At 39.7% G+C, this 15,090-nt stretch overlaps 1 protein-coding gene across 4 annotated transcripts; it reads left to right on the top strand.

The window, feature by feature from the left end:
* Positions 1 to 332: 332 nt before the first annotated feature.
* On the top strand, positions 333 to 14,485 carry mmp17b (matrix metallopeptidase 17b). 4 transcript variants are annotated; one of them, XM_036568764.1, is made up of 12 exons: positions 333 to 452; positions 4,014 to 4,284; positions 6,828 to 6,960; positions 7,816 to 7,972; positions 8,535 to 8,643; positions 8,804 to 8,981; positions 9,238 to 9,414; positions 10,807 to 10,933; positions 11,161 to 11,234; positions 12,159 to 12,308; positions 12,793 to 13,017; positions 13,641 to 14,485. In XM_036568764.1, exons 1-12 carry the CDS (start codon positions 349 to 351, stop codon positions 14,018 to 14,020), a joined length of 2,085 nt encoding a protein of 694 aa, XP_036424657.1. In that variant the 5' UTR covers positions 333 to 348; the 3' UTR covers positions 14,021 to 14,485. The 4 variants fall into 4 exon arrangements, with proteins under 4 accessions (XP_036424657.1, XP_036424656.1, XP_036424658.1 ...); XM_036568763.1 differs by having other exon boundaries at positions 9,235 to 9,414; XM_036568765.1 differs by having other exon boundaries at positions 340 to 452; positions 4,115 to 4,284; positions 9,235 to 9,414.
* Positions 14,486 to 15,090: the final 605 nt, after the last annotated feature.

Here is a 15,090-nt window from a genome sequence, read left to right as displayed (position 1 = left end):
TAGTTTAGTTCCACATTAAGTTTAATCCCTGTCCAGGGAGCTGAACCATAGAATCAGTGCTCTGGGTATGAATTGTATGTTGATATGTATACAGTACAGGAACCTGATGTATGCAAAAGCACATGTTTTGACCGTGAAAGGAAAAAGTGGACATGTGTGCCAGTAATCAGGGCTTTAAATCTCCTCACTGGACAGAGCGAGGGTTTTAAAGTGATATCTTCCTCTACACACAGACGCAGAGTGACCGACTGCCCGGTCTGCTCTGCTTGGGCGGGGGATATTTAAGAGGCCATTGTGTTAGCAGGCAGGCATGAAGGGGGGGGAGGAGAGAGGGGAAGTGGACGAGAGATGAGAAGCACACATCTGTTCAGAGAGAGGGAGAAAGAAGGAGTGAAGGACAGAGTGGGCGAGCAAAAGCGTAAAGAGACAGAAGTCCCGGAGGCGAGGCAGAGGTAAGGGCTCGCTTCTCTTCTGCTTTTCGCAAATGATGGGTTCTGTTATTGTCCTGCTGTTTAACAACCGCATCAAACTTTAACCTGAGGGCCTCGCTGGGCACACGCTTCAGTTCCTCACTCATAGTATTGACTGTGACATTTTCATGCAGCAAAAAACAATTATTGCTTATTTGCTGAATTTAACTGGTTGGAAAAACAATAAACATAAAATGTGGCCTGTGCAAAACGTTATGGCACATTTTATGTTTCAGTTTTTTTCCTGATATGTTAAAGCAAATAAATAAATATATAAATGGAAATTGTACACTAAATCTGCAGAAAGTGGCATATTTGCTCCATGTAGAGGAACTTATTTTCGCTTAAAAAATAAAACTTTGCATGGTTAAATCATTATTCTCTGTTATAGAAAACTCTATAACTCTATATGCTCTATATGATAAAGAACCTTTTAAAAATGGTCCTATAAAGTAGTAAAAAGGGTTCAAATTGTCTTTTTTTTGTAATATATAGATCCCTTTTTTTAAGAATGTACCTCTCCAAAACATCACTCTTCAAAAAAGGTTCCAAAATGTTTCTTTGCTTGGACATATAGCCTTTACATTTTGTGACGGTTCTTTGAACTTTAAAACCACTCTTCACACTTTAAAGAAGACTTTGTTTCAAAGAATACTTTTCGGTCAGTGCATAAATGGTTCTTTGTATGATGATTAACCTTTTGTGTGTGGTTCTTTAGAAAAACCTTGATTCTATATAGTACTAAAAGAATCATACAGCCTTTTTGGTATTATATAGAACCTTTTTTTAGACCAAATACAAAAACAACTTTAGAACTGCAGTGGAACTTAATGGTACCTCCTGCATTCATCAGCACAGGAACTGAAGTTTGTTCAGCTCTTTTTTGGATCCTTCTTTTAAAACAAATGCAACTCTTATCGAGTGGTTGCCGGCTTCTCTCTCCCCTTTCTTAACATTAGTCTGAGAGCATGTTCTGAAATCTTGTTTAGTGCTTCTCTCTATGGATGATTATTTCCATGAACTTTTCACTTGCATGTTACTGAACCAGCTGTACTTAAAAGGATGTTTAAGGTCTTTGCTCTGCTTCTGTAGCTTTTTCCATCAGAGAGTTGTTGATACTGTTGTTTCTGAGATCTTTACGAAGGTCCTTCACCTTCACCATGACTTCTATTCATGGCATGAAATGTTCCCAACCAAAGGCAACATCTTTTAAAATGACAGCAGGTTCAATATACATGAGAACTTTTTTTGCAAGGTTAATGTTTAGGTATCTTTAAGTATCTTTGTTTATGCTTATGAAAACATTTTTGTTCATGTTCATAAATACAAAGTCAAAAGATATTATGTGCGTTAATTTGAACTGTTTATATGCATCTCCTCCAAAAAAGGTGAGGCAGTAGGTGAAATGCTTATAAATACATAAAGCACTAATAAGTAAATTCTGTATTGAACAGAAAATAGTACTGAAAATAGTACTTAAAAGTAGTGTTCTTTTTATTAATATATGCTCATTTCAAATGTAATGCCTGTAAACACATTCCAAAAAACTTGGGACAGGAGCATGTTTACCACTGTGTCACTTCACCTTTTAACAGCGCTTAATAATCATTTGGGGACTGAAAAAACCAGTTAATCTAATTTTGAAACAGATTTTTTGTTACATCATACAGGTACAGCTGTAGTGTAGTGTTACTGTACAGGGTCCTTGTCGGTGTATTTTGTGCTTCATAATGCACCACAAGTTTTCACCAGGAGACAGTTTTAGATTGCAGGCAGGCCAGTCCAGCCCTGCACTCTCTCTGTCATGTTGAAATAAGCATGGATGTCCCTGAAAAAGACTCAAGTGTGGAAGGCAGCATCTTGCCCCAAAATGTTTATGTATTGTTCAGCGTTAATGGTGCAGTCACAGATGCGTAAGTGCCCCGTGCCATGGGCACTCATACACTCCCATAGCTGACAGACGCTGGCTTTTGAACTTTATACTGGTAACAGTCTGGATGGTCTTGTTTTTTTGGGGGGGCCAGAGAACGTAATGTCCGTTATCTCCAAAAACAATTCAAAAAGTTGACTCAAATGACCACAATGCACTTTTCCACTGAGTTTCTGGGCATTGTTGACATATGACTTCTTCTTAACTTGCATTTGTGGATGCAGTGACAAGGACTGCTTATTGAGAACAGTTTGTCAAAGTATTCTCGAGCCCATGTGGTGATGTCCATCATAGAAGCTTGCCAGTTTTCAAGGGCTGTGCGAGGGATCGAAGGACATTCAGTTGCAGTTTTCAGCCTTGCATTTTTACGCACAGAGATTTCATCAGATTAAGAACATGTCATGAATCTGACGTAGACTTTTTCTTAGGGCCTTTCTCAGGAACAAATTTTTGGAATGTGTTGCAGGCCCGAACTTCAGAATAAATGTATATGTACAAAAAACAATGAAATTTATATGATAAAACATTACATATCTTGTCTTTGTGTTGTTTTCATTTAAATAGAGGTCAAAGTGGATTTACACATCACTACTTTTTGTTTTTAATTTGCATTTCACATACTATCCCAGCTTTTTTGAATTGAGGTTTGTATATTAAATATTAAAAAAACAAAAGTTTCTGAATATTCGTTTCCCCCACTATAAACTCTCTATCTTGAGCATGTGTCAGACTCTTGTTTCTCAGCCTCGCTTCTCTGTATCTCTCTCTCTCACACATATTTTACATACCCTCTACTGTGCATGTGTTCCTTTCTATCTCTCCCTTTAACAGAACCTCTCAACAAACCCGTCCTTCTCACATTTGTCCTCTTCTGCTGCCCCCTGAGATTAGACGCTTTTTTCCTTTAATTCCATTATTCCATAACTCTACTGTCATCCCCCTCCTTTCGCTTCCTTTTTCATCTCCCCTCTCTTTCATCCCCCCTCTCTCCCTTAATGAAATGACACCTACTAATTGAATTAAATTCTTACATCCTACAAGCCCCCGCCCCTGCACTACACTTTCTCTCCTAAATTAAACACCCCTGTGTTCTTCTCCCACCTTTTCATCTTCTCTCCTCCCCTTTTAAATTATGCAAATCTCCCCTTTGTTTTTAATTTTGCCCATCTGCTCCTCCGCTATTCATCTTTACAGGCTAACTTACCGGCACCATTAAAGCCGTTTATCTAAGAGCCCTTCTTACTTGATAGGTTGATTGTTGATGTGCAGGTGTGTGTGTGTACATATATAGATATAGGTATATAGATATATATAACCAAATTCATCATTTCATCATCAGCTACTTCACTGTAAAATTACAGTAAATTACTGGCTACTAGTTACATCACTTTCACAGTAATTTACTGCAACGTATTAACTTACAGTGACTTTAGTTTTACTGAATCTATGCTGACTGGTGATTTGTAGATTTTTTTCTAGGCATGAATAATTTCACATTGTTTGACAGTTTCTTCTGTAACTTTATGTACTCATGTGCAGGATTTTACAGTATCCCCATGTGCAATATCTCTTTATGATCTGTGGATTCTGTAACGGTGCTGCTGCTGATCCAGTGGAGATGGAAGCTGTAAAATCACCACCCGGCTGAGGAAGGACGGAAGGTTTCTGATACAAACTCAGGCGGTGACTCATAGTGTTGAATGGTTCCTAACAGATGCCTTGGAAGTTCTCAGTATGAAGGTGGTGCTGTGGACCGTGGTGGTACTCAGCCTGTGCAGACTGGAAGGGGTGGAGTCTGCATCCAAAGACCCTCCCACCACCCCAGTGACCTCTACAGCCCCGCCATCTGCAACAACCACAGAAGACGAGAGTGCCAGACTGGTGGTGAGCCAGACGGTTCTGTCTGTTATAGTACCAGAACCTTCAAACAGGAGATTTTGTGAAGGAGGAACATTTCAGATTGCATGCCATCTTGTATGGAAATTGGCCTACTTTTGATTGGACACTAAATTAATATATATATATATAAATATGTATATGTATATACATATATATATATATATATATATATATATATATATATATATTACACATATGTTGTTTATATATACAGGGAGATTCACTCAAAAGAAGCTCCAGCTCCAATGCAGGGGCATCCCGGCTTGTTCGAAGCTCCATATACTGAGGAGCGCATTGCACATTGTTTTGTCCAGATTGCTTCGTCCTAGCAAGAGTTATTACAGAACATTCAGGGCCTCTTTCAGGTGAATCTCCCTATATATATATATATATATATATATATATATATATATATATATATATAATGTATTTGGAATTTTTTCTTATTTTTGTATGTTTAAGTAGATACTAGAGGTGGGTAGAGTAGCCTAAACCATATTCAAGTAAAAGCATTGTTATTCCACCCACGTCAAATGTCTTAATTTAGTCAAATTTAGTTTTTTCTTCAATTTCTCCACTAACTGAGACTCATCTCATCCACAAATCCCACCAGGCATTTTTTCCTCTTAGGCTCTCAGTTGTGGATAATGTTTGAATCTCACCTGGCATCATTGGGATTCAAACTCACTTTTTGTTGAAGTGGGGCTGAATGATTGGTTACACCACTAATGAACAGCACACAATAAGATACATAAAATTGCACAGCAAATTGTTCTGTTCAATAATGTTCAATTAATTCAACATTTCAGGTCATCTACAAAACAATTTCAATCTAAATTGACCAAAATTTACTGATATTTGTTAGTCTCTATTAGGGGTGCGGGAAAAAATCGATTCTTAGATGCATCGTGATGCGGACGTGAACGATTCTGAATCGATTCACAAATGTCAAAAATCGATTTTCTAAATATTTAATTTATAATGTAATGTTGACGGAACGTAAAAGGCGGAACTTTGAAGTGGGTAAGTGCGGCGCCCGGACAGTCTGTGACGGCACACAACAAAAACACACATGGATGAGTGAGAAATCCGACCGGCTCCCTCTGCGTTAAAGCCAGGTCAGATCAGGAGTCACAACACAAATGATCAGAAGAGACATTTTGTCCTTTCAACAAAAATTAAACCACCTTGGGAGCCACAACATTTAATGTCCAGTATGTCTCAGTATGTGTTAATGTCCTAGTATAGACTAAACAATATCAACGAGAGCGCAGATTTACTTCGCTCTGCTTTAAGCTTCGCCTACAGCCGCTTTCCTCCCATCTCCGCCAGAAAACTTTTCCTCAGAAGTTGATCAGTTAAATGTCTCTCAACGTTCGACTGTTTTACGAGGCTGAAGTCGCTTCTTATTCTCCAGCTTCATGTTCGAATTTACCCGTTCCACCTTAAATTCTAACTGAGGCGCCGAATGTAAATGCGGCACCATTTAAGGTGGAACGGGAGAATTCGAAAGAGAAGCGACTTCAGCTTCGCCACTTTTTAATGTGTCACAGTCTCTCGTTGCAGATTTAACGTACCAGGAAACCAACTGCGCTGCTTATAAATGCGAATAACGCATCGCTGCTAGGTGACCTGCAGTCGGCACGGCGGTTCTCAGTCGTTGCGAAACAGGGCTTTCGCGCTATGTTTCACACGACCCGTCTCAAAGACATTTTACTGACACAGCGATCCCCCCACTCTCTACAACGAGACCAAAACCGAAGTTATAAAATCACTAAAGAAAACGGGTAGAATAGCTGTAACGCGCTGCGTGGACATCCATCACCACTGGATCTTATTTCACCGTAACTGCGCATTTTATCGCAGATGAGTGGCAGCAGCGTCTCGTGCTCCAAACAAGAGCACTGACTGAGAGCCTTCTAGTTCACTTGCCGCATCACTTCCATTTGTTTTATTAAAAAAATGTTGGAAGTAAATTCATTATGGATCATTACAAATACTTTGCTTTAAAAGTTCCAAGTCACTTTAAATAACAACACAGACTCACTTAGTCACTTTAAAATGAATACTATCTCTATATTCTGTGTATAATTTGTGTATATTTAATATATTTCAGTTGTTTTTTCTTGTATTTTTATTTTTACTTATTTACTTTCTGTAGAGTGATTAGCTGAGCCTCACCACAAGCATTTCAATGCATAAATGTCCTGACATGTTGTGCAAGTGACAAATAAACTTGAACTCGAAACTTGAGCTCACACAACGAGAAAACATAAATGCTATATAGAAAAAAAAGATGCATCGAGATGCATCGATAATCGTTTTATAATCGCATCGCAGCCCTCTGAATCGTAATCGAATCGAATCGTGAGGTGCCTAGAGATTCCCACCCCTAGTCTCTATTTGTCACTATTTGTCTAAAATAAAATAATAAAGCTTTAAAGTGAGAGGTGTGACCGTCACAAAGTAGTGGGAAACCTCATCATCCCCACCATCAATGAAGCAATTTTTTGGTTTGTCCTTGATAGGACTGGCTCACAAAGTATGGCTACCTGCCCCCACCGGATCCCTCTACTGGTCAGCTTCAGGCCTGGTCAGCTGTGACAGAAGCTGTGAAAGCTATGCAGAAGTTTGCCGGTTTGGACGAAACAGGAGTTTTAGGTAAAGAATAGAGCTCCACCTAATTCACTTTCCTGATATTTGTTTTGAATGGTTGATGAGTTAAAATGCAAATTGCCACAATCTCTGCTGAGTCTCTGATAAGGTCAGACAGGATTAATCTACTTTCTCATTTCTCTTTTCCTCTAAATAAGCAGCTCAGCTGTGTGGAAAAAGCTGGTTATTGGCTAAAATGAAGAGATGAATTCCTATATAAGCCAAGTGTCATAAATTTATATGAAGACATCCAAATGTACTCTGTTAAGGCAATCTGATCTAACGGGTTAGATATTATGTAGAAATTATAAGCATAATTCATAAAGTTCACAGTTGAAAGTATAGTAAACACATAGTACATTAGAAAGTTCATGCAGACCCCATGTTCAAATTAGAGTTTTACCCTTGAAGCTACACCTTCATAGGTGTAAATGTTAAATAAAAATCTTAGCTTTCAAATTCTGTCTTTATTTTGAGTTCAGTGGTGATTTACAGAAGCTCACCAAGTCAGAATTGTTCCCAGTGGCGTGATAGGAACCAGGCATCTGAAACATTTAATGCTCCTAAAAGCTACCTTACAGAAAGTTGTTATATGAAAAAAAGGCTATATTCGCATTGTGGACATTGTGGCCCCTCGTTCCTGTCACCACCACTGTGAAGAAATCTGAGTCCGTACGTTTCTCTACACTGAACTCTTTCACATCAAACCACTATCATTACGTTTCTTTTCTCAGTTACTGAATCATGCAGAGATTTTGAGGAATTGGTGGAATTCCCCTTTAAAAAGGACAACACAAGGGTACTGTAGTGTTCACCAAAATTGTTACCCATCAATTACTTCTCTCTCTCTCTATTTTTCAGATGAGGAGACACTTAAACTGATGCAGACTCCGCGCTGTTCGCTTCCAGATGAGGAAGGTAGTCACATCAGTCCCCTCTCAGCTGTAGACACTAAGGCACATTCTCAAAGGATGAAAAGGGCAGTATCAGCCTGGACTCGACGAAACATCAACTGGAGGTTTGATGCTGCTCTTTTATCTTCATTTTGAATATAACAGCCAAAAAGATTTAGGCCAAACTATCACTTTAGGCCAAACTGTTGCTTTAGGCCAAATTATTACTTTAAACCAATCTGTTGCATTAGACTACATGAGTCAGGCTCCAGTCCTTGTGGGCCAAAACACTGCAGACTTCAGCACACTGCCTCATTAAACACACCTGATTCAGCTCATCAGCTAATTTGCAAGGCCTTCAGGAGCTGAATTCAGAGCATTAGATGAGGGTAGACACTAATTTCTGCAGCACTTTGGCCCGGAAGGTCCCCAGTTTGACATGCCTGCTTTAGGCCAAACTGTTGCTTAAGGCCAAACTGTCGCCTTAGCTCAAAATATCGCCTTAAGCCGAACTATCATTTTAGGCCAAACCATTTCTTTAGGCCAAACTATCGCTTTAGGCCACCTGTTACTTTAGGCCAAACTGGAGTCTATCGGTTAAATTTAAAAGATCAAAACCAAATATCCATGATGCATTTCATATATTCATTCCTCTCTTCTATTTGATTCTCTCTTTTTCTCTCTAAGGTTACACTCATACCCCACTTCCTCCTCTCTGTCGCGTGAGATGATTCGCTCATTGGTCTTCTACGCTCTCAGAGTGTGGGCAGAGCCAACGCCTCTTGAGTTCCATGAGGTCAGCTATTATTTCACCATGCACAGCTTTCAGTCTGAAATGGTGGTATTAATATTACTAATAGCAGATTTGGGCATTTGGCCAGATTTGGGCATTTCAAAATTCAGCCCAGATCTTCTGGTCAAGGCCTGATGTCACAATCTGTTCTGAAACCAAATAGGTCGGAGGACCAGAGGGGGCAGATCTCCAAATTGATTTCTTGCATGGTTCCCATGGTGATGGATACCCCTTTGATGGAGTGGGTGGAGCTGTTGGCCACGCCTTCTTCCCCTCTGACCCTGACAGGGCAGGTGGAGTTCACCTGGATGCGGAGGAGGAGTGGGCATTCAGACAGCCAGGTGAATCACAGACTTGAGTTGCTCTGAGTGTATTAATATGATGTGAAATAAATTAACCCTTTCAGTTTTTAGATTTATCATTCAGTTTAAAGGAACACTTTACCTTCTAATCACAAGTAGACTACAATGTTAGGCACATAATGATTGGTGAAGAAGGTGGGTCTAGACCTGCCAGCTGGTCTTTAGAGTTTAAAGAGTTAATAAAATCCAGATTAACTGTGCAGATATTAAAAAGCTTTCTTTTGTCTGCTAGCAGCCTCTGAAGGCACAGATTTGTTCACGGTGTTGGTGCATGAGCTCGGCCACGCCCTCGGACTCCCCCACTCATCTACACGGCGCTCTGTGATGCGTCCATATTACCAGGGGCCCCTGGGGGACCCGCTCCATTTCAGCCTGGGGCCTCCAGACCGAGAACACATCATTGCACTCTATGGTACTTAATTCTTCTGAAGCATCTATTCAATGCAAACCTAGTAACTCTGTGTTAATGAAATGAATTTAATTGAGGCAACAAGCACTCATTTGTAAGTGACAGCTCTACTGTCATTATAACATATAAATCATTTTAGGCCAAGCTATCATTTTAGGCCAAACTGCCACTTTAGGCCAAACTGTTGCTTTAGGCCAAACTGTTGCTTTAGACCAAACTGTCATATTAGGCCAAACTGTTGCTTTAGGCCAAACTGCCACTTTAGGCCAAACTATGGCTTTAGACCAAAGTGTCATATTGGGCCAAACTGCCACTTTAGGCCAAACTGTTGCTTTAGACCAAACTGCCGCTTTAGGCCAAACTATTGCTTCAGGCCAAACTGTTGCTTTAGGCCAAACTGCCACTTTAGGCCAAACTATGGCTTTAGACCAAACTGTCATATTAGGCCAAACTGCCACTTTAGGCCAAACTGTTGCTTTAGACCAAACTGCCGCTTTAGGCCAAACTATTGCTTCAGGCCAAACTGTTGCTTTAGGCCAAACTGCCACTTTAGGCCAAACTGTTGCTTTAGACCAAACTGCCGCTTTAGGCCAAACTATTACTTTAGGCCGAACTGTTGGCCAAACTGCTATTTTAGGCCAAACTGTTGCTTTAGACCAAACTATTACTTTAGGTTAAACTGTTGCTTTGGGCCAGGGGTGCCCAGTCTTATCTGCAAAGGGCTGATATAGCTGCAGGTTTTAAATGGAGTAATGTTAGTCAGTTAACATAATGTTGCTTAATGCTCACAGCTGCAAAAAACAAAATAGTTAACCAGCAAATATTAACCCATGTAATACCACCTCATATCAGAGCCCCTCATAAGCCGCGGTCACACCAAATGCGAGTAAAATCTGCCTGCCGAAAAAGCCAGTTCATTTAAACAGTAGAGGATGAGAGAATTCAAAAAAGGAATTTGTTTCTGGTAGCATTAAATTTCACTTAGTGCTGAGTTCATCTAGGCAAACTGTAGCCCCCCAAATTTTGTGAACCTCAGAGGTGTCGGCCAATTGGAAACAAAAGGGAGAGCTGTGGCGTATTTATCTGATCCTCAGTTAATATATAGTCACTTGCCTCTCACAGTTGCAAAAGAAAAATTAGTTAAACAGCTAACAGTACTCGCTTACTGAACTATTCGCTCCATCCTATCATATCAGGACCTCTCTTACTCCCCTGACTATCACTTTAGGCCAAACTGCCTCTTAGGCGATGCTGTTACATCAGGCCAAAATATGGCTTTAGACCAAACTATCACTTTAAAAACTGTTGCCTTAGACTGTCATCTTTTTACACCCTCCAAAATATTGTTTTACATATCATACATCATATCAAATGTGTGTGTGTGTTGGTGTCAAGGAAAAAGAAATGAGCTTCTCCAGACAGACAGTCCTCCTCTAGAGACAGAAGTTCAACTGAAACGTCAGCATGGAGGCACACCGAGACTCACACACATGCACAGACACACACACAGCCACCTGGACAGGTAAGATGAGGATCCTTGCAGTGTAATGATAAAAGCCCGGTCTATATATATATATGTGTGTGTGTGTGTGTGTATAAATTATGATGCAAAGATTATGAAAATAGTGTATGTTATTTATATATATATATATATATATATATATATATATATATATATGTACATATACATATATGAAGTTGATGTTATTATAAAGTTATATGATATGGTTTTTTTCTCTCTGAATGAAGTCAGTCTTTGGATCGTTGCAACACCAGCTTTGATGCAGTTGCTAAAATTCGAGGAGAGACTTTTTTCTTCAAAGGTAAAGTTAAGTCATTGTGTGGCCAGTTGGGCGTGGTTATGAGAATGATTTGAGCACGATTCACTTTCCCTGCTAAAGAAAACAAATACCTTTCTTGCCTTAGCAGTTGTCTCAACTCTTATGTAACTTTTAATCTGTTCATCCAACCATCCATCCAAAAAAGCTAGAATACTATGTGAACCCATAGTAAAAACAGAAAGCTCCAGTTATACAAGTTCACAGCTGTGCAGCCATGTGTAGCCTTCATTGTTGTGCTTTGCACTTCATAATGCGCCACACGTTTTCAGCAGGAGACAGGCAGACCAGTCTAGCACCCTGATACTCTGACTACAGAGCCACGCTGTCGTAACATGCAGAATGTGGTGGTGTTGCCATGTGTAAATAAGCATAGACATTCCTGAAAAGAACGTCATCTAGATGACAGCATGTGTTGCTCCAAAATGTGTTTCTTTCAGCATTAATGGTACCTTCACAATTAACCATGCCATGGACACTAATAAACCCCCATACCATGATTGGCTTTTGAGCTTTTTGTTAGTAACAATCTAGATAGCTCTTTTCTTCTTTGGCTCAGAGAACACGGCCTTCATTCTTTCCATAAACAATCTGAAAAGTTGATTTATCAAACCACAATACACGTTTCCACTGTGCATCAGTTCATTTCAGATGAGCTTGAATAAGAGAGGTTATTGCCATTTCTGGCCATATTTGACATATTAGTATCAACTAATTACAACGTATCACATATAAATATATTACAACATACTCTATTTAAATAGAATTTACAATGTATTCTACAGTTTTGGACAAAACTGTTATGATCATATAGAATATTAATATGACTTTCATTTAGTTCTCTTTCTCTCTCTCTCTCTCTCTCTCTCTCTCTCTCTCTCTCTCTCTCTCTCTCTCTCTGTTCAACAGGTATGAGTATGTGGAGGGTGAATAGAGGGGGTCTAGTCTCAGGCAGAGCTGTGTCTGTACGCAGACTCTGGGGGGCTCTTCCCTCCTCCATGCCCCCGCTGCGTGCCGTCCTGGAGAGGCATGAGGATCACGGCATCATCTTTGTTAGTGGTCAGTCTCTCAGAGCATCCTTGTCCTCTAATGACCTGACTGCATTACATCTTACTCGAAATCAGGAATCAGAAAAATTTTAAATTGGATCAGAAGCAGAAAATTCACAGTAATATGATTTAACTAGTTAAATTAAAGGAATTGTCATGACAAATTGGTGGGAATGCTTAAAAAGTAACATATGGGAACCTCTACTTTAATAAGCAAAAACATTAAAAATTAAATTAAAATGTATATAAAAAATAAGTGTTCTCTTACATTTTTCTTTTTCTATTTTATCTTGTTAAATTACATTTTAATGTTGTTTTTGTCTTGCACTTTGACATTTATAGCATGAGAAATGCTTCTTCTTAAGGTGCAAACTGGGTCTAGAGTCTGTTGTTTTCCAATAACGTTATTTATTCAAATGGGAACGATACATTTTTTAGCTCAAAATCAGGAAAGGCATCTTTCCCTCTTATGCAGTGCTGCTGTGTGCTTGCAGGCTCTCAGTTCTGGCTGTTTAAGGACCTCACTCTCCAGGACGGTTTCCCTCAGCCTCTGTCTGCTCTGGCTCCTGAGGGATCGGACAGGATGTGGCAGGGCTTGCACTGGGACCCTGAGGAGGGAGTGGTCTGGGGGTCTCGGAGGCAAGGACTGGAAGAAGAAAGCAAGGTTTGGACGGAGCTCATTGAAGGAGGAGTGAATGGAATTATTACGGAGAACGACGGTGAGGGGGGAGAAAATGTTATATGCTGTGCATTTGTTTTTTTGTTGAAAAGTATTTAAAATATTAATAATTTCAAAGTAATATCAATAATAACATGTTCTACACTACGTGTCCAGACACCCCTTCTAAATGGTGAATTCGGCTACTTTAATATGCACCTATTGCTGAAACGTGTTCAGTTGAGCTTGTATAATCTCAATACAAAGACATTGACTAATAGAATGAGGAGCTCTGGAGCAGCTGCACATGAGCCTATGGTCGTCATGCTCAATGTCAAGTGTCAGCTAGAGGAGTATGAAGCCCCCAGCACCGGGCTGTGGAGCAGTGGAACTGCGTTCTCTGGAATGATAGAGCTCCATCCAATATTTTTGGGATGAGTTGGAGTGATCATCCAACATCAGTACCTGACCTCACTAATCGCTCTTGTACCTGGATACAATCAAATCCTCACAGTAATGTTCCAACATCCAATATAAAGCCTTCCCAGAAGAGTAGAGGCTATTACTGCAGCAAAGGGGGACAAACTCCCTAGTAATACCCTATACTTGCTGTCTATATGCTTTGGACATATAGTGTAGTGTTGTCTTATATGAGTTTATGTATGGTCTCCTTTTGTTCATCAGGTTCCATCTACCTGTTCAAGGACTATTCCTATTGGAAGTTTTCCCACCCAGGCTCCGTTCTCGAGGAGGGATACCCTCGGCCACTGGCCACAGATTGGCTGGACTGCCCTCTTCCATCCCTGTATCACCCCAACGATATCTCTCTGACCTCCGCTATTGGTCAGCAGGAGCAACAAGGGAGGAAATCACAAGGGACAGTAGACCAGATCAGACACAAAGAGAGAGACCCCAAGCCTCACTGGGACTGCCCCTGCCTCAACAGAGCAGCTCAGGCCAACAAGGAACCTCATTTACTGCTGCTCACTCTACTCTTACCCACTCTAACTTACCAAGGCTCCCTGTTGCTTTTCAACTCATGGCCAAACCCTCTACAGCTATAGATATTTTTACCTCTGACAAATGCAGTCACCAAAAAAACATCATCTACCTGCTTATTTATTATGGAGTGCTAACTAACTGAAACATGAATCCAAAATTGAAAGAGATTGGCAAGAAATAACATCTTCTTCTTACCTACACCAAATGTAGTTGTTCAGCCCAGTTGCGTTTAACATTCACTCCCTTATTTTTGCACTGGAGCTAACACTGCTAACAAGTAAGGAACGCTTTAACCCCACCAATTAGCACTGAGCATACTGCAAGCCTAAGTCATCACACATTTGCCTCACAAGATGTTTAGTCATGTAATAATATTTGTACATAAACTGTTTAGAAATTAGTACAATAAAAAAGTATTGACTGGCCGTTTTGTGTTGTGAGAAGTTCAAAAACCCAAATTTTGACAAATGGAGGGTTATATTTATTATTTAACACAAGAAAAAGCAAGGGATGGTGAATCCTTGTCGTCAAAGAAGGGAAAACATGAAGAAGCAAAACAAAATAGGGACAGGAGATGGCAGAAAACCTCATGCCCGTCATAGGTTCTACTGCACACTTGGAAAGGGAGGGGTGATGGAGTAGTATTCAGTTGGTTGCAGTCTACAACCTCACCACTAGATGCCACTAAATCTTACATCATATACTCTGCTCTATTAAGAGGTTGCAAATAGTCTTATCTGAAGACTGGAATGAAAAATGAAAATTAATAGAAATGAAAATGAGCTTCTTGTCTCATATAAATTGCACTGTATACTACATAATATTTCAAATTAGTCAATATAAACTGTACATTAAACACATGGAAAACACCCTCACAACCTGATCCAGGAATAAGGCTGATTGATCTTGTCTATACAGTATAGAGTGTTCTTTGACCACACATAATGCTGCACAGGCCATAGTAACACAGTAAACAATCATTAATGATTGATAAGAGTTAATGATTTATACTGTCTTTGTCATCACTTGAATCACTTTCATAAAGAATGCAGTATATGAATTATACTTAAACTTATATATAGCAAATGTAAATTATAGTAACACTTTAATTATTTAAGAATCAAAAGGATTG

This window comes from Colossoma macropomum, unplaced genomic scaffold (assembly GCF_904425465.1).
Source record: "Colossoma macropomum unplaced genomic scaffold, Colossoma_macropomum, whole genome shotgun sequence".
NCBI lineage: Eukaryota > Metazoa > Chordata > Actinopteri > Characiformes > Serrasalmidae > Colossoma > Colossoma macropomum.
The sequence above is the reverse complement of the archived record's forward strand: the minus strand, read 5'-3'. Positions and strand labels throughout refer to the sequence as shown.